We start from the raw sequence: 19,131 nt of genomic DNA on the forward strand, positions 1-19,131 counted from the left end.
CAGCAGAGAGCTGGCCTGGAAGAGGGGCAACCGGGACAGAATCCGGCGCCCCAACCGGGACTAGAACCCGGTGTGCCGGCGCCGCTAGGCGGAGGATTAGCCTAGTGAGCCGCGGCACCGGCCCAAGCTGAGTAATTTAAATTTTGATATAAAGACACCTTTTCTTTATAATTGTGTTAACATTTCTAAATATGTTACTACTTTCCAAAATACTAAAGGAAAATCAGTTTCTTCACATTTACAAGTTAAAATGTTTTCAGTAAAATGGGCATATCAACTTCTAATAAAACATGTGGAACCTGATTAGACCAAATATCTTTTCTTCATAAAACAGAATATTTATAAAACATGTATTTATATGCTTTAGTTTAAGCACACAAGTAAAATATGAGAGAGAATTCAGAGCATTGTCATTCTTATGAAAAAAAAAATTTTTTAATTCCTACAACTTGTTAATTCTATCTCCTACTGCCAACCAGATTCTACTTTACCTGTTGTCACTGGCAGAAGTTACTAATGAAAACAACAAACATAAGTAAAAATGTATCAGACCATCAGAGGCAATTATACTACACTTAGGATAGTAAATTTCTATTGGTATTTAATATCTAAAACAAAGACAAAATTCAGGCCTCAATTAAATCTTAAACCTCAAGGAACTTGCTCCATAATATAACAACCAATATTGGATTTTTAACTTATATTATTAACTTATATTATATTATTATATATATATTATATTATATATTATATTATTAACTTATTAACTTATATTGGATGTGATTTTTAAATTGACAGCTGAGTCATATATTCTTGTTAAACCATTATTCCTATTTATATTGAGGAGGCCCAGTAGGTGATAATAAAAGAATACTATTGAAAAAGGACTACTAAAAGCTAGAGAATGTTTTATATACTAGATAATGTTAAATTCATTTTTAATGTTGACTTTTTGAAAAATTTTAGTTCAAATTAGCAGCTTTAAAAGTCTCATTTTTAATAGTGCTAGATTTTTTAAGTACATAAAGTTTTTCAGTTATTGTTATCAGTAAATTCTCATAAATAAAACATTCAAATTTCAAAGTAGCATCTAGCCTGGTTTATGATTCACTTGGATCAATAGCTTGTCAATCACTGTACATCACTTTAGATATACAACAAGTTTAATTAGAATTTGCAATAAGTAAAAGCTACTACAACAATGGAGGATGTTTGACATAATAGCTGAAACACTGCTTGGAATGCCCACATCCATATTGAAGTGTCTGGGTTCAAGTCTGCTCCACTCCCAATTCCAGCTTCCTGCTAATTCACAAGTTGAGAGACAGCAGTGGTGGCTCAAGTAATTGAGTTCCTGCCACCCACACAGCAGGCCCAGACTCAGTTCCAGCTCCTGGCTTTGGCCTGCCCCAGCAGCAGTTGTGGTGGATATCTGAGCATTGAGGCAGATGATGTACATCTGTCTCTGTCTCTTTGTCTCTGTCTCTCTCTGCCTCTCAAATAAATAATTCCTTAAAAAAATTTTTTTAATCAGTGTCAACACTCCTTTAAAAAAGGTTCCTCTCAAACAAATTAAACAAAAGTTCCTATAATCAAGACAAATATAATCTTACTATTTATAATAACATTAAATCTGAGTTACCATATCTATAGTTAAAATTAGATTACTTCCATTCTTTAAATTTAATTTTGCAGGTTAAAAAAAAAAAAACTCACAAGATTGCCAATGAAAGTTAGAGACAGCACAAATTCTGAAACTTGAGCTCTACACGCACTCCTATGCACTCTAAGTATACCAGGTGACAGAACTGTATTCCATAAATAAAGAAAGGGGAATAAAGGTCCTTAAATTAAAGTGACCCCTGCTGGTAGGTGGTTAGAACCAACCTGAGAGGGAATATATATTTTAACCATTTTTAAGGGTGTGTTTGTGATAAATTCAAAGAATTTAGGAGCATTCAAACAAAAATCACTTACTCAAACAGGAGTTAGTGAAAAAATTATGTGCTCTTACTAGAATCTCAAATGTCACATACACTTTTTGTCTGAAAAGATATGAAAAACTTATTATGTACTAATTAATAACCATCATTATCTTTGTTTTCTTTGAAAAATAAAGAAATAAATAACAACACTGACCTCCAACTGCAGGTAAAAGACTCTTTTAGTCAAATTTCTGACAATTTCTCTCCATAAATATGTTGCAACCAGAAACTTACTTGAATATACAAAGATACTTAAAATGCTTATGGATAATGGAATTAAATGGTAAGTTTATTCTTGTGCAAAAATAATTTGAAATCCATGTATATGAGAGGTCTTCCAAAGGTTCATGGAAAATGAATGTTATGAAAACACTGTGCATGGACTTCAAAAACATGTATGCACCAAAATAAACTATTGTTAATTCCATTTTTCCAGGAACTTTTTTGAAGTATATTCATATAGCCTGAAAAGTAAAAAATAACTACTCAGATTAGTCTTATTTACTTATTAGTATTCCCTACACTAACATAAAAAAAACCCCACAAATTTATCAAATAATCTTATCCAAAAAATAGTCCCTATAGGAAACACATCTAAAGATTTCTGCAAAATCTGTTTTACTGGAACTAAGTCACAGTTTGATTTTTCATAGAGAAAAATGGGAACTAGTTACTGGCAATACAAACTCAATATTAACACACATATCAAATATCTATAGGATTTCTATTATTCTAATTCCTTAATAATAAATTAAAAAGTATAAGTACTGAATGGTCCTATCTCTGATACAATGGCTAAGGAATGAATCATCTTTAAACTGAAGAGGTCTCTTTCTTCAAGGAATAAATCAAATGTTCTATGCAGCTTCTAAACCAGCACACACTTCTAAGCCTAGTGACGATATTGGAGATGATCTACTAATTTCATATTATATGAAGAGCAAATGCTTCAGTCTGAAACCCTATGTGCCATGCTACACAAAAATGAAAACAATTTATCACAATAAGCAATATTCTTAGTGATTACTAAAGGACAGAAATTTTGTAGCACTGTGTTGGCTACAAAATTAAGAGCACAGTGCCTCACTTGAAAAGCAACGGTAACATAGTAGAAGGTTCAAAAAGACTCAAAGAAGAGTTGTTAAATTTAAATGTCTATATACAAAAACTAAAACTGAGATAATTTCTTTCTCTAAGAGTTATATCATATATGAAATCATATAGTATTTATAGCCATTGGTTTTACTGCTCCATCATATTGGAAAGGATATACTAATGGCTTATAGCATGAAGTCTATAATGTAAACACAAGAACACCCCCTCAACAAGACAATTATTTCTTGGTTTTAAAGAATGAAATAATACATTACAGAATGGATATTTCCTTCTACTTATACTATGGGAAGAGCCAAAATTAATTCCAGTATTCTAATCTTACTTATTTTCAGTTTAATGAAGGTAAAACAACTTCCTCTGAGGAGCATCTGGTGGAAAGCATATTATAAACTATCTTCATTTTTTTAAGTGACACAGTAAAAGACTCCAACTAAACCAACAGTAGACTAGAATTTTTCTCTGCTTCAGAGAGAAAAAAGTATAATGCAAAAAGATGATTTAAAATGACAGCTCTATATTCTGTATGTAACAGATATTCTTGAGACTTACTGTTGAATATAAAGAATTTTAAATGTTTTAATAAAGTAAGTACTAAGGCTGATTTCTTTCAATTTATTTGAAACCCTGCAGGATAAATTAAGTTTAAAACAGAACAATTCATGAACAACCTATTTCTTCTTAAATTATAATCTAAATTCACTAGAAAAAATATGCTATCAGTTTAAAGCCATGTAAAATAATAATGATGGGAGACAGAAAAGGCTACCACTATCAAAATTAGTGAGAAGAAGCTGCTTTTCATCTTAAAATTTGAGTAACTTAGTTCTTCTGATACTGAGAAAGACAGTTTTCAGAGGATTGACAATTAATGCATATAAAACATTTATTTTTCCCTTTATTGTAACAAATATTTCTTCTCAATATCATAATGCAGAACTCTTATTAGTTTTCATTGAAAACAAAAATTTAGAAACCCTAAACTTTCAAAATTGCTTTTAAACTTGTTTTAACACTCAGTTTTCCCTTCAAACCTTATAAAGATATCATTGTCACTTGCAAGTAAACAATAAAAGAGAATAATAAAATCTTGTACCTGACACTTATATTCTGATTAAAAAATACTATTTCCTCCCTCTGGAGAGGCTACTAGAATTCTATTTTCTGAGAAAGTCTTAAAAATCACTTACCCATTGAGTGAATAAAGTTGGAGATTGTACTGGACTGCCACTTATGAGAGACAATCACATTAATCTTCCACTAAATCTTCCTTTCTAGCTGCTCACAAGGCAGTGAAGTACTGAAAGAGGACAATTCCTCACAGGGACAAGGATCAGATGAGAGACCTTAGAGGAATCCTGCTGCTGCCATTGTAAGCTTGCTTAATCTAGTGGCTTCAGGAAGAACAGTACTGGAAATACACACAGAGCCCACTTTGCTATTTGTGAACAACCATGTATGCTCCTATCCAAAACATACTCATCCAAAATAATTCCCCACTCAAAAGGACTTGAGTCTAAAAATACTGCAGAAATGGAAGTGCCATGAAATGACAGTGAAGAATTACAAGCAGCCAAGTCATTATTCAATCAAGAAATTTGGCACAATCATAAACTATGTACCATCTATTTTAATGGATCTTAATTCTCTTGCTATCAGCTGAAATTCCAAATCCCAAATTGAACAAGGACCAGTGCCAAAACTTGCTAATTTTCTCAATTTTTCTGCCTAAGAACAGTGTTATAAACAACAGCAACCCGTACTGCTCCTGATGAGATTTGCATTCTGTAAACTGATGTTTAATTGTCCCCAGACAATATAAAAATCTTTTGTCCATTTACAGGTAAGGTAAACATTAAAGTCTCTTTACATGTGTGTGTCACAATATAAGTAAAATGTACAGGTCCTCTAAAATGAGGTGGTATCTCCAAATCCAAGTAATCATTCCTAGTAACTGCTTCATTCATAACAGCAATACTTGAGAATAAAATATTATCTTCCTGGACTTTTAAGTCAGTTTCAAGTAAGGCAAGCTTTCTAATCCGCAATATTTATCTCTCTAGAAATTATGTACCGGCAAGAATACAGAAGCAAACTGTTAGAACTACAGATTAGAAAGGAGCTTTCTTTTTGACTTGCTCTTTAACCACATAGTGGCAAATCCGATCCATCACTGTCTTTATTGACTTCATGATAGATATCCAACAGTTTTGTGTAGTGAATTAGATTATGAACACTGTGTGAATGTTCTAAGAATTTTTTGAAAAGAATAAAAGGAAAAATTTTACTGATTTATGTAAGGACGAAGGAAAATTCTATCCCCTGCTTTTCAATAGCAGTTTCCCCTATCATTTTCTATCAGCAGCAAATAAAATCCTAACAAAACTGTATCAGATTATGCCAAATATCTATGCTTAACTCCAACATATCTGTTCTATGAGTGATGAAATGAAAGAGTTTTCGACCTATTTAGGTATCACTTTTTTTTTTTGACAGGCAGAGTGGACAGTGAGAGAGAAAGAGACAGAGAGAAAGGTCTTCCTTTACCGTTGGTTCACCCTCCAATGGCTGCCGCGGCCGGCGTGCTACGGCCGGCGCATCGCTCTGATCCGAAGGCAGGAGTCAGGTACTTATCCTGGTCTCCAGTGGGGTGCAGGACCCAATGACTTGGGCCATCCTCCACTGCACTCCTAGGCCACAGCAGAGAGCTGGCCTGGAAGAGGGGCAACTGGGACAGAATCCAGCACCCTGACCAGGACTAGAACCCGGTGTGCCGGCGCCGCATGGCGGAGGATTAGCCTAGTGAGCCACGGCGCCAGCCTAGGTATCACTTCTCACTAACAAAACCTAAGCCAGATTTACAGGTTAATGTCTGCAATGTGGAAAAGTAGATGGGGGCAGTCAAGAAAGCATAAAATATGTAATATCTTTACTGCAAAGATCCTATGATAATATTTCTTAATGAGTCCACTAATCTGTGTTCTATAGAGGAGATACTATGAAAAGGCAGAGGTGGCCAACACAGACTGAATGTGATCTCATTAAGATCTTGTGTGAAGGGGCCGGCACCGTGGTATAGCAGGTTAAGCCTCCGCCTGTGGTGCCAGCATCCCATATGGGCGCCGGTTCATATCCCAGCTATTCCACTTCCAATTCAGCTGTTACGGCCTGGGAAAGCAGTAGTAGAAGATGGCCCAGGTACTTGGCCTTCATCCATCTGGGAGACCTGGAGGAAGCTCCTGGCTCCTGGCTTGGATTGGCTTGGCTCCGACAGTTGCGGCCATTTGCAGAGTGAAACATCAGATGGAAGACCTTTCTTTCTGTCTCTCTCTGACTGTAATTCTACCTCTCAAATAAATAAATAAATAAATACTTTAAAAAAAAAAAAGATCTTTAAAAAAAAAGATCTTGCATGAAAATAAAAGTAAATCAACCTACTTTTATACCTTCATAATTTTTTTAAAGAGTCTAATTTGGCACTCATGTTTATTGTGCCATAAAAAATAGGGGCCAGCACTGTGGCATAGCGGGTAAAGCTGCCACCTGCAGTGCCAGCATCCCATATGGGAGCTGGTTCAAGTCCTGACTGCTCCACTTCTGATCCAGCTCTCTGCTATGGCCTGGGAAAGCAGTACAAGATAGCCCAAGTCCTTGGGCCCCTGCACCCATGTGGGAGACCCGGAAGAAGCTCCTGGCTTCTGGCTTCAGATCAGTGCAGCTCCGGCCATTGCAGTCAATTGGGGAGTGAACCAGTGGATGGAAGACCTCTCTCTCTCTCACTGCCTCTCCTTCTCTCTCTGCGTAACTCTGACTTTCAAATAAATTAATATTAAAAAAAGAGGAAATAATGGTTAATTAGAACTATGGCACTCAAAAATTGAACAGGAGATTCATGAACTCTATCTTTAATACAGCTTTTGGGGAAAGAGAATAATCAAGCTTGGCAAAGATAAAGGGAAAATAAAAATATTTAACACATAGTATGAACTACAATACAAAATAGAAAGCCTGAATAAAAAGTTACTCATTAAGAAAGATATAAAATTAACAAGAAATATGATCTATTAATGGAAACATTTAATTTTTTGTTGATGAATTTCTGGTTATTTTCTAAAAACAAAAACAGGGAAAAACCCTCATTCCTATTTTTCTAGGTATTAACTCACTGGCAAAACCATAGGCTCTGTAAAGTAGTTCTTTCACTTCTTAATACATGGGCTATCTTAAATTTGAATATACTGTAATTTCCTTCATCATGAGGTACTAGAATCCTTTGGAAACAACTATTAGAACACGCCTGAATTTTACTGCTTGGTGCTCAGATGTTATTTTATTAAAACAAATAGTCTTAGCTCCTAAAACTTAACCTCTACTCCTCATTTACTTAACATTCCTGCCTTCAATGTTGTCATCTCATCATTTTAGCAAACATAATGCTATATACTCGAGCTCCCTAACCATAACATAATATTCCCAAAGTCCTAGGGAATTAGGAGCTCTTATGTAAGGATTTTAACTGTTAACATTCACTTCTTCCATAACATCAACAGAGTAATCTACCACTAGTCCAAGAATGTTCACTCCAGGATCCATCTTTCTTTTTGAATCTTCTCCCTACCCAGAATTAGAGAGGCACTCAAGACTAAGGGGCCTATTCTAAGTCTGGCCATCCAACTGACAAATAACTGAAGCTACTTGAAAATTACAAGACTTATCCTTGTCAACAGTTTAAATGAGGCGATCACATATCTGGTCTTCCTGAAAGCGGCACACTGCCAGAAAAAGCATCTCAGAAAACAGAATATATGCAATACAGAGCACTAGGACTGTTATGGTCATCTATTTTTTTTTTTTCTCTCATTTTAAATTTCTGTGCGACGTTAATGATGGTTGTCTTGGGCATATGTTGTGGCGCATCAGATTAAGCCACTGACTGTGACACCAGCAACCCACTTGGGGGCCAGTTCGAGTTCTGCCTTTCCCACTTCCAACTCAGCTCCATGTTAACATGTCTAGAAAAGCATGTTGGTGCTGGTGCCCCAACACTTACATGGGAGACCCGGAAAGAGTGCCAGGCTCCTGGCTTCAGCCTGGCTCAGCCCTTGCCGTTGTGGCCATTTAAGGAATGAACCAGTAAATGGAAGATCTCTCTGTCTCTGTCCCTGTCTTTCTTTCAGTCTCTCTCTAACTCTGGGTTTCAAATAAATTAATTAATAATCTTTAAAAAAAATAGTTGTCTTGGGATGATGGAAAGGCCCTTCTTCATTTTCCATTGCAGTACCTTACAAAGTCCAAGATGAGTAAGAACTACTTGCTAGGTATTTTTCCTTTGCCTCATCAGATTCTCCTTCCACTCAGCTCTGGGTGCTGGGAAACCAACATTTATGGGTCACATCGAACATCTCCTTCCCCATCCTACATGGGTCTAGCTAGTGGGAAGCATTCAAGAACTCTAGGAATTTGGAGAAAACAAGAAAGAGGCTATAGTATATTCTCCTTTCTTCCAGCTAGGAAATATTGAAATAAGAATTATTCATAAACCACTGCAGTTTAAACAATAAACCAAATGTCTAAAGCAAAGTAGGACTTTCAACACTGAAACACAGAAGTAAACATGTAAGTAAAACTACTTGGCATTAACTAGTATTTAAAAAAACATGAAAAAAAAACCATGATAATTTTTAAAGGAAGGAGAAAATGAGAAGTCTTTACAGATTATAGCTATACATTACATATAATGTACAATATTATACTACTTAAGCTATAGCTTAGATAATATAAATCAATACAGCCTAATAGGACAGTCTATGAATTCATGAAGTTTGTTGAACTGTACTTAATTTCTAAACTTTGGGGTCAATGATCTTCAGTCATTATTTTTCATTTCAAAATGTCTTTAGATCACGTATCACTTCAGTTGACCACAAAATATTTTACCTAAAGGTTAAGATACATAACACCCAGTAAAAAGCAGAGTCATTCTAAGCCATCAATCCAAGTATGTATCTTACACCTTGGCTTAAAATTACACAGCTGCCTTTAAACCAAGAAATAAGTAAAACAAGATATTACTGATAGAAATAGCAATTCCACTGACAGCAATAAGTTTACAACACTACTTTTTCATATAGAACTGTGTAAAAACCAAAAATATAACACAACTAAATATGAAGAATATTAGTAACATATCACAATTATGCAGAATTTTGAAAATTTGAAAATACAAATACATATATAAAATTTTATTTTTACCTGTTTTGCAATTTCTCTTAAACAGGCTACTCCTTGTTCAAAATTAGGGAAAGCTACTGAGCCATACTTTTGGTATTCTGGGACTGGTCTGATTTTTATTGTAGCTTCTGTTATTACACCAAGAGTTCCTGAAAAAGAAGGGAAAGTAATCCAATATACAACACATTAATTTTTTTAACTTTTATTTAATAAAATTTTCAAAGTACAGTTTATGGATTACAATGGCTTCCCCCCCATAACTTCCTTCCCACCTGCAACCCTCCCATCTCCCACTCCCTCTCCCATTCCATTCGCATCAAGATTCATTTTCAATTCTCTTTATATACAGAAGATCAATTTAGTATATTTTAACTAAAGCTTTCAACAGTTTGCACCCACACAGAAACACAAAGTGTAAAATACTGTTTCAGTACTAGTTATAGCATTAATTCACATTGAACAACACATTAAGGACAGAGATCCTACATGAGGAGTAAGTACACAGTGACTCCTGTTGTTGACTTAACAAATTGACACTCTTGTTTATGGTGTCAGTAATCACCCTGGGCTCTAGTCATGAGCTGCCAAGGCCATGGAAGCATTTTGAGTTTGCCGACTCCGATCTTATTCAGACAGGGTTCATAGTCAAAGTGGAAGTTCTCTCCTCCCTTCAGAGAAAGGTACCTCCTCCTTTGATGGCCCATTCTTTCCACTGGGATCTCACTTGCAGAGATCTTTCATTTAGGCTTTTTTCATTTAGGCTTTCCATGCCTAAAATACTCTCATGGGCTCTTCAGCCAGATCTGAATGCCTTGAGGGGTTAATTCTGAGGCCAGAGTGCTGTTTAGGACATCTGCCATTCTATGAGTCTGCTGTGAATCCTGCTTCCCATGTTGGATTGTTCTCTCCCTTTTTTATTCTATCAGTTAGAATTAGCAGACACTAGTCTTGTTTATGTTTATCTCTTTCACTCTCAGACCTATCATTATGATCAATTATGAACTGAAATTGATCACTTGGACTAGTGAGATGGCAACACAGTAATTTTTAAAGTTGCTTTTGAACTTATTTAATCTATTTATCCCATTAATTTACTCTATTACTCATACTTAAATCTATTTAAGCTCCTCTATTCGAGAAATAATGACTACTCAAGTCTTTTTGGGAAAACAATATTTTATGATAAAAAATGTGTTTGGAATGTTTTTCTCAGCTATATATAAATATTTTAAAACATTTTAAAGTAACCTTTCTCAAAGACTTCTACATGCCTTTCAAGAATTACAACTTATTAAAAGAAAAAACTTTTGAGATTTTAAATCTCATATTTTTAGACAAAAGTATATTTTGATATTTGTGCCTATTTTTAACTATGTAAATAACTTATTGGGGACAAATGATACAAATATACACTTCTTAAAAGAACAAATCCAAATTATCAACAAATTTATGAAAAAAATGCTCAACATCATTAGAATTAGGGAAATACAAATCAAAACACAATAAGGTATCATTTTGCTCCAACTAGATTGCCCATGACCAGTAGCCATTGTTGTGGTACGGCAGGTTAAGTGCAGCATACCACATTGGAGTTCCAGTTGACTCCCAGCTATTCTGCTTCTAATCCAGCTTCCTGCTAATGTACATGGTAAAGCAGCAGAGGTTGGCCCAAGTATCTGGGTCCCTGCTACCCACATAGCACACCAGGATGGAGTTCAGGTTCCTGGCTTCAGCCCACCTACACCTGGCTGTTGTGGCTATTTGGGAAGTGAACCAGTGGATGAAAGATTTCTATCTGTGCTCTTTCTCTCTTTTTTTAAAGACTTATTTATTTATTTGATAGGCAGAGCAGAAAGAGGGAGATCTTCCATCCACTGATTCACTCCCCAAATAGTTGTAACAGCCAAAGGTGTGCTGCTCTGAAGCCAGGAGCCAGGAGCTTTTTCTGGGTCTCCTATATGCGTGCCAGGGGCCCAAGGACTTGGGACAACTTCTACTGCTTTCCCAGGCCATAGCAGAAAGCTGGATCAGAAGTGGAGCAGCTGGGACTCGAACAAGCACCCATATGGGATGCGGCACTGCAGCAGTGGCTTTACCTGCCACGCTGCAGCATCGGCCCCAAAAGTAAGTAATTCTTAAAAGAAAAAAAAGCTATGATCAAAAAGAAAAAATTGAGAGGATATGAAAAAAGGGAACCCTTCTATGCTATTGGTAGGAATGTAAATTAAGACAGCAGTTCCGAGCCGGCGCCGTGGATCAATGGGCTAATCCTCTGCCTTGTGGCGCCGGCACACCGGGTTCTAGTCCCGGTCGGGGTGCCGGATTCTGTCCCGGTTGCCCCTCTTCCAGGCCAGCTCTCTGCTGTGGCCTGGGTGTGCAGTGGAGGATGGCCCAAGTCCTTGGGTCCTGCATCCCATGGGAGACCAGGATAAGTACCTGGCTCCTGCCTTCAGATCAGCGCGGTACGCCAGCCGCAGTGCACCAGCCTCAGCGGCCATTGGAGAGTGAACCAACGGCAAAGGAAGACCTTTCTCTCTGTCTCTCTCTCTCTCACTGTCCACTCTGCCTGTCAAAAAAAAAAAAAAAAAAAAAAAAAAAAAGACAGCAGTTCCTTGAAAAACTAAAAATATATCTAATCATACGATACAAGCATCCCACTTCTAGGTATAGGTACATATAGCCAAAGGAAATGAACTCAGCAGATCAAAGAGATACTTGCACCCCCATATTTGTTACTACACTATTCAATCATAGCTAAAATATGGAATCTACCTAGGTGCCCATCAGTAGTTGAAAAAATAAAGAAAACATGGTGTATATATACATAAAGGAGCATGATTTATCCATAAAAAAGAATTATAGCTTATCTTTTGCATCAAAATGAATAGAGAAGACACTGTGTCACAGAAAGACAAATACTACAAGTTCTCTTTCATATGTAGAAGCTAAAAAAAAATAGTTCATCTGTACATAGAATAGTGATAACTAAGACTAACAGGAGAGAGGGAGACTGATATTAGGTACCGAAACACAGCTACAGTTAGAAGGAATAAATTCTACCATTCTATATCATGGTGGGGTAACTATAATATACAATTACCTTTTATATGCTTTATAAATTAATACAAGTGAGAAGATCAAAGCTCCAAAATAAAAAAAAAATGACAGGGAGATAGAAAAATTTACACTCCAATTTTATAAATATACATTGTATACATTTATTGAAATATCACACTATATTAAAGATTTATTTATTTGTATGAAAGAGTTACACAGAGAGAGAAGGAGAGGCAGAGAGAGAGAGAAAGAGAAAGAGAGGTCTTCTATCCGCTGGTTTACTCCCCAGTTGGCTGCAACAGATGGAGCTGTGTCAATCTGAAGCCAGGAGCCAGGAGCTTCTTCCAGGTCTCCCACACAGGTGCAGGGTGCCAAAGACTTGGGCCATCTTGTACTGCTTTCCCAGGCCATAGCAGAGAGCTGGACTGGAAGTGGAGCAGCCAGGTCTTGAACTGACGCCCATATGAGATGCCAGCACCACAGGCGGTGGCTTCACCCACTACGCTACAGTGCCGGCCCTCACACTATACTTCATAAATATTTAAAATTACTAAGCATTAGTTAAAAAAAAATGTTAAGTGTTGAAGGAGATGGTAATGTTAACTACCCAGATTAGATTTAGGTTATTACAATTATATACATGTATCAAATTATCAATGTAATACATAAATATGTACAATTAAAATATTTAAAAATAAAAAACTTAAAATTACTTCCATAAAACAAAAAAATATCCACAATTTACTGGGACACAAGAGGCTAACCTTCTGAGAAATTAAGGTAGAAAATATTTGAAGAAATATTATCTTGCCTTTTCTCCTAAGAATTAATACAAACAAAGGACAAAGACATTACTGATATAAGAAACACATATTCAGAAATAAAATGGTTATCATAAATACAGAGCACCAGAGGATGGCAATGAAACAAATGTTCCTTTCTTTATTATAGGGCAGAGTTGGCCATTAATCAGAGAGGAAAAAAAGAAACAATCATGTGGTATAAACATCTATGGTAAAAATATTTGAACAGACGAGACAAAAAGGATTATATTCACAAAGCCAAGTTTTTCAAATTGGTGATCTGTGATATGCAAATGCCGACAATTAATAATGCTATTAGTAAACTTTCTCAGAATCATTTAAAAAAGAGTAAAGAACATGAAAAATCTTTGGAACAGTGTAATTTAACTATGTAATACAAGAACAAATCTTCCAAAAATGTCTAATACACTAAAAACAACTTGATGGGGCCAGCACTATGGTGTAGCAGGTAAAGCTGCCGCCTGCAGTGCCAGCATCCCATATGGGCACCAGTTCAAGACCTGGCTGCTCCACTTCTGATCCAACTCTCTGCTATGGCCTGGGAAAGCAGTGGAAGATGGTCCAAGGCCTTGGACCCCTGCACTCACATGGGAGACTTGGAGGAAGCTCCTGGCTCCTGGCTATGGATCAGCGCAGCTCTGGCTGTTGCCGCCATTCAGGGAGTGAACCAGTAGATGGAAGACCTCTCTTTCTCTCCCTCTCTGCCTCTGCCTCTCTGTAACTCTTTCAAATAAATGAATAAAGCCTTTAAAAATAATTTATTTTTTAAAAAAACCACCTCTCAACATATAAGATTAAAACCTACTGAGCCCACAAAAAATACATTATACTACACTAGATCTTAATATATTCACTACCTGAAACACATGATAACCTACTTAGATTATAAAATACGACCCTCTTAAGACTTGTATGATCATAACAGTTTTGCAAGTTTGACCTGATTAACATTTTAATATGAAATAGGTATATCTAAAATTTAAAAGAAAAAGTGACTAAACTTTCCCTTTTGTTTTATTATCTTTATCAAAATATAATTACAGGCCGGCGCCGCGGCTCACTAGGCTAATCCTCCGCCATGCGGCGCCGGCACACCGGGTTCTAGTCCCGGTCGGGGCGCCGGATTCTGTCCCGGTTGCCCCTCTTCCAGGCCAGCCCTCTGCTGTGGCCAGGGAGTGCAGTGGAGGATGGCCCAGGTGCTTGGGCCCTGCACCCCATGGGAGACCAGGAAAAGCACCTGGCTCCTGGCTCCTGCCATCGGATCAGCGCGGTGCGCCGGCCGCAGCGCGCCGGCCGCGGCGGCCATTGGAGGGTGAACCAACGGCAAAGGAAGACCTTTCTCTCTGTCTCTCTCTCTCACTGTCCACTCTGCCTGTCAAAAAAAATAAAAATAAAAATAAAAAAAATATATATAATTACAGACAATGATCCCCAATTTCAAATACAAAACTCAATACACAGATTTATACAACATCACTACAATTTTAGATCATTTTCATTACTCCACCAAAGAATCCCATACCCACTAATCAGTCCTCATTTCTACCTCAACATTCTACCCCTAAGCAAGCACAAATCTTTCTGTTAATAGACAAATGCTTATTCTTTAAGATTTATTTATTTATTTGAAAGAGTTACACAGAGAGAGAAGGAGAAGCAGAGAGAGAGAGAGAGAGGTCTTCCATCTGCTGGTTCATTCCCCAGATGACTGCAATGGCTGGAGCTGCGCCGATCCAAAGCCAGGATCCAACAGCTTCTTTGGCTCACATGGGTACAGGGGCCCAAGGCCTTGGGCCATCTTATACTGCTTTCCCAGGTCATAGCAGAGAGCTGGATGGAAGTGGAGCAGCCGGGTCTCGAACAGGCACTTATATGGGATGTCAGGACTGCAGGCAGCGGCTTTACCTGCTACGCCACAGTGCCGGCTCCATATGCTTATTATTTATAAAGGGACTCTCACAATATGTGGCCTGTGATTGATGTCTTTAATTTACCATGTTTTCAAGGGTCACTTATGTTGTATCATGAATTGGTATCTAACTACTTTTTAATTGGCAAACATTATATCATTTGATGGTGTACCTCATTTTGCTTATTCATCAGTTAATGAACACTTAAGTTTCTACTTTTTGGCTATTATGAATAATGCTGCTATAAATATACAAGTTTTTAAGTGGACATAGTTTATTTTATCTTGGATATTCTCAGATACCTAGACTTCTATAATTTGAGAAAAAAAATCTTTGATTCTACTCCATATTAACACCTGGCCCTTAGCTACCTTCTTCCTGAGGCTAAGTTCCCAGCAAGTACAGTGAAAGGCAGAGGTCACTTCTTGCTCCCAGGCCCAACTGGTGGGACAAAGACTTTATCTTAAGCATGGCACAGTAACTCTAAAGTCCCCATCATCCTTTCCCTGGCTTGGGAAGGGTTGGTTTCTTGACAGAATAAATAAACCCAGATGGCCTATGTTAATTCTCCCCTTACCCCCAGAACTCAGCTCCTAAAGAAAGGGTGTCACTCAGAGAAGCATGCAACCATTCCCACCCCAAGTCCAGAGCCAAAATTCAAAGATTTTGCCTGGAAGGAGAAACAGACTATAAGACAAATAGTTTCTATCTCTTTCCAAAGGAAGTAACTTTATTTGCAATAGAACATGAAGAAGATCAAGCCTAAGGACACTGAAAAACAGTGGAAAACGAAGTAATAAGGTAACTGGGAAGATGCAGGTAGATTCATCAGCTATATAAGCTAAACTGCAAGTTGTCTAGATTGCCTGAGACAAGAGACACAGGGGAGGACTTTCCTGGGCTCTCCAAGAAACCTCCAATACTAACCGCAATAACTATCCATTCTGAGAAGCCACAAGTTGATTCAGAGTCAGTGAAGCAATTTATGCCCCAGAGCATCGCTGAAAACACCAATCAATCTGCAATCAGTGGCCTTCACCACTGAGGTATGGTGAGGGAAAGAGTCACAGAGACCTGACGAACTGTCATACTGTCATCATAGGGACTGTGAGCAAGCCCACAGCTGCACCCTCAAAGAAGCAGTGTCAAAGGGTTAACACCACACAGGGGTAAGTGGGAGGAAACAGACCTCATGAAAACAATACAGCCATTCCCTAAACAAACAAGCAAATAACAGTATCAAATTCTGAGGTGAGGGTAGAGGCATTACACAAAATAATATAATATACTATCTAAAACATTTACTTTCCAAAAGCAAAAAATATTCTATATGCAACAAAACAAGAAAATATGACCCATATACTGAGAGGAAAATGAAAACTGCCTGTGACAGTGAATAGGTAGCAGTTGTTATTCAACAGACTCCAAAGCAGCCATTATAAAAGTATACAAAAGACAGTCATAAACCATGATTCAAAAATTAAAAGACTATTAAAAAGAATCAAATGGAAAATTTTTAATAGAACACTAATAAATGAAGTGAAAATTAACGTAAGGGCTATTCAACAGCAGATGTGATTTGGCAAAGACAGAAAAACAAAGTTGAGGTTGACAGAAATTATGTAATAATATGAACAAAATTAATAGCAATTATGCAATATTTAGTAAACCAGGGACCAGTGCTCTGGCGCAGTGAGCTAAACTGCCATCTGCAACACCAGCACCCCATGTTGCAGTGCTGGTTTGAATCCCACTTGCTCAGTTTCCAATCCAGTTCCCTGCTAATGCACCTGGGAAACCAAGTACTTGGGTCCATGCAACCCATGTCCAGAGACCCAGATGGAGCTCCAGGCTCCTGACTTTGGCCTGGTCCAGTCCCAGCTATTGCAGCCATTTGGGGAGTGAACCAGTAGATGGAAGATCCTCTCTCTCTCTCTCTACCTCTACCTCCATCACTCTACTTTTCAAATAAATAAATAAAAAGAAAAAACAAAAACAAAAAGGGCTTCAAAGAAATGTGGGAAACCCTTATTCACATCAGTAACTCTACAACTGGAGACTTGGGAAAAGAAGAGAGAATGAAGCAGAAAAAGATGGCTGAAAATGTCCCAAATGTATTGAAAAATACTAACCTATACATCAAGGGAACTCAACAAATTCTAGGTGGGATCAACACAAAGATACCCTCAAACAGACACATCATAGTAAAAATGCTGAAAGTAAGACAGGAAGAAAATGTTAAAAGCAGCAAGAGAAAAAGGACTCATCAATTACAGGAGTAACCTTGTAAAGTTAACAGCTGACTTACCAGCAGAAACAATGGAAGCCAGAAAACTGGTGGCATAACATATTCAAAGTACTCACAGAAAAAGACCAGTCAACTAAGAATTCTACATCCAGCAAAGCTATATTTCAAAAATCAAAACAAAATAAAGATATTCCTAGATGAACACAACTGGAGATGTTTTGTTGCTGAAAGACTAGGCTTACAATCAATACCAGAAGAAGTTCTTATTTATTTATTTATTTGAAAGAGTTACAGAGAGAGAAGGAGAGATAGAGAGATTGATCCTCCATCCATTGGTTCACTTCCCAGAGGGCTGCAATGGCCAGAGCCGGGCCAGGCCAAAGCCAGGAGCCAGGAGCTTCATCTGGGTCTCCCATGTGGGTGGCAGGGGGCCCAAGCACTTGAGCCATCTTCCACTGCTTTTCCCAGGCTATTAGCAAGGAGCTGGACTAAAAATGGTCTAGCTGGGACAAGAACTGATATCTCTATAGGATACTGGCATTGCAGCCAGCAGCTTTACCCACTGCAACACAATGCCAACCTCACCCAAAAGGAAGTTCTTCAACGGGAAAGCAGATGATTTCCAGTCCCAGTCAGTAATTCAAATTAACACACACATACACACAAAGAGTACCAGAAAAGGAAACTGTAATTACAAAAAAGACAGTATATATGTGTTTTCTTCTTTCTTCTCATACTTAATTTAAAAAGCAATGGTGGGGCTGGCGTTGTGGCGTAGCCGGTAAAGTCACCGCCTGCAGTGCTGGCATCCCATATGGACACTGGTTTGAATCACGGCTGCTCCAGCTCTCTGCTATGGCCTGGGAAAGCAGTAGAGGATGGCCCAAGTCCTTGAGCCCCTGCACCGGTGTGGGAGACCTGAAGAAGCTCCTGGCTCCTGGCTTCAGATTGGCGAAGCTCCATCTGTTGTGGCCAACTGAGGAGTGAACCAGTGGATGGAAGACCTCTCTCTCTCTCTGCCTCTCCTTCTCTTTCTATGTAACTCTGATTTTCAAATAAATAAATAAATCTTAAAAAAAAGGCAACGGTATAAAACTGAATATATGTATTTTTTTAAACTATCAACCAATAACAGCTCAAAGGAGGTAAGTGGAAGCAAAGCTCTATCGGGCTACATATGATTCCAGATAGTAACTTGAATCAACAAGAACAAATGAAGAGAACCAGAGAGCATAAATAAGATGGTTAATATAACAAAATGTCTAAGAATTTCCTTTCCTTTCTTCTGACAGATTCGTTAAAAGATGTACAACATTATATAAAATAATGACAACAATGCAATGATGGGTTTGTGACATTCACATAGGTAATATGTATAACAATAATATCATAAAATAGGGGGAAAGGAACAGAACCACAGAGGAGAAACATTTCTAGTAATTAAATATAGTAATTAAATTACTATAAATCTGAAGCTGTTTTGATAGGCAAGATGTAAATGTTACACTCTGGAACATCAAACATAAGAAAAATCAACAAGGAAAATAAAGCTACAAAGGACCTGTAACTTCAGTATTACGAGGAGACAAAAAACACTGTCATCTTCAAATTACCTCTAATCAGAAATAAAAAGAAAAAAATTCCAACAGACATCCTGCAGCCTTCCAGCTGCAACAAGCTTGTGTAAGTGGAAAGGGAATAAGCAGAAGTTTAAAAGACTGTATCAGAAAAAAGTGAGAGTAACAGAAGACTTGGAGGAAGTA

General features: G+C 37.5%; 1 protein-coding gene across 4 annotated transcripts in view; it reads right to left on the reverse strand.

Annotated features, from left to right (window-relative positions):
* The window catches only part of AGPS (alkylglycerone phosphate synthase), a 136,963-nt gene that overhangs the window by 50,035 nt on the left and 67,797 nt on the right, over positions 1-19,131 (reverse strand). For all 4 annotated transcript variants that reach the window (XR_011387229.1, XM_002712307.5, XM_070070624.1 and 1 more), the window contains exon 11: positions 9,351-9,478. Coding sequence is in view for 3 of the 4 variants with exons in the window: in XM_002712307.5 (XP_002712353.2) it covers positions 9,351-9,478 (128 nt within the window). In the remaining variant the exon portion in view is untranslated. The remainder of the gene's footprint in view (positions 1-9,350; positions 9,479-19,131) is intronic.

This window comes from Oryctolagus cuniculus, chromosome 3 (assembly GCF_964237555.1).
Source record: "Oryctolagus cuniculus chromosome 3, mOryCun1.1, whole genome shotgun sequence".
Taxonomy (NCBI): domain Eukaryota; kingdom Metazoa; phylum Chordata; class Mammalia; order Lagomorpha; family Leporidae; genus Oryctolagus; species Oryctolagus cuniculus.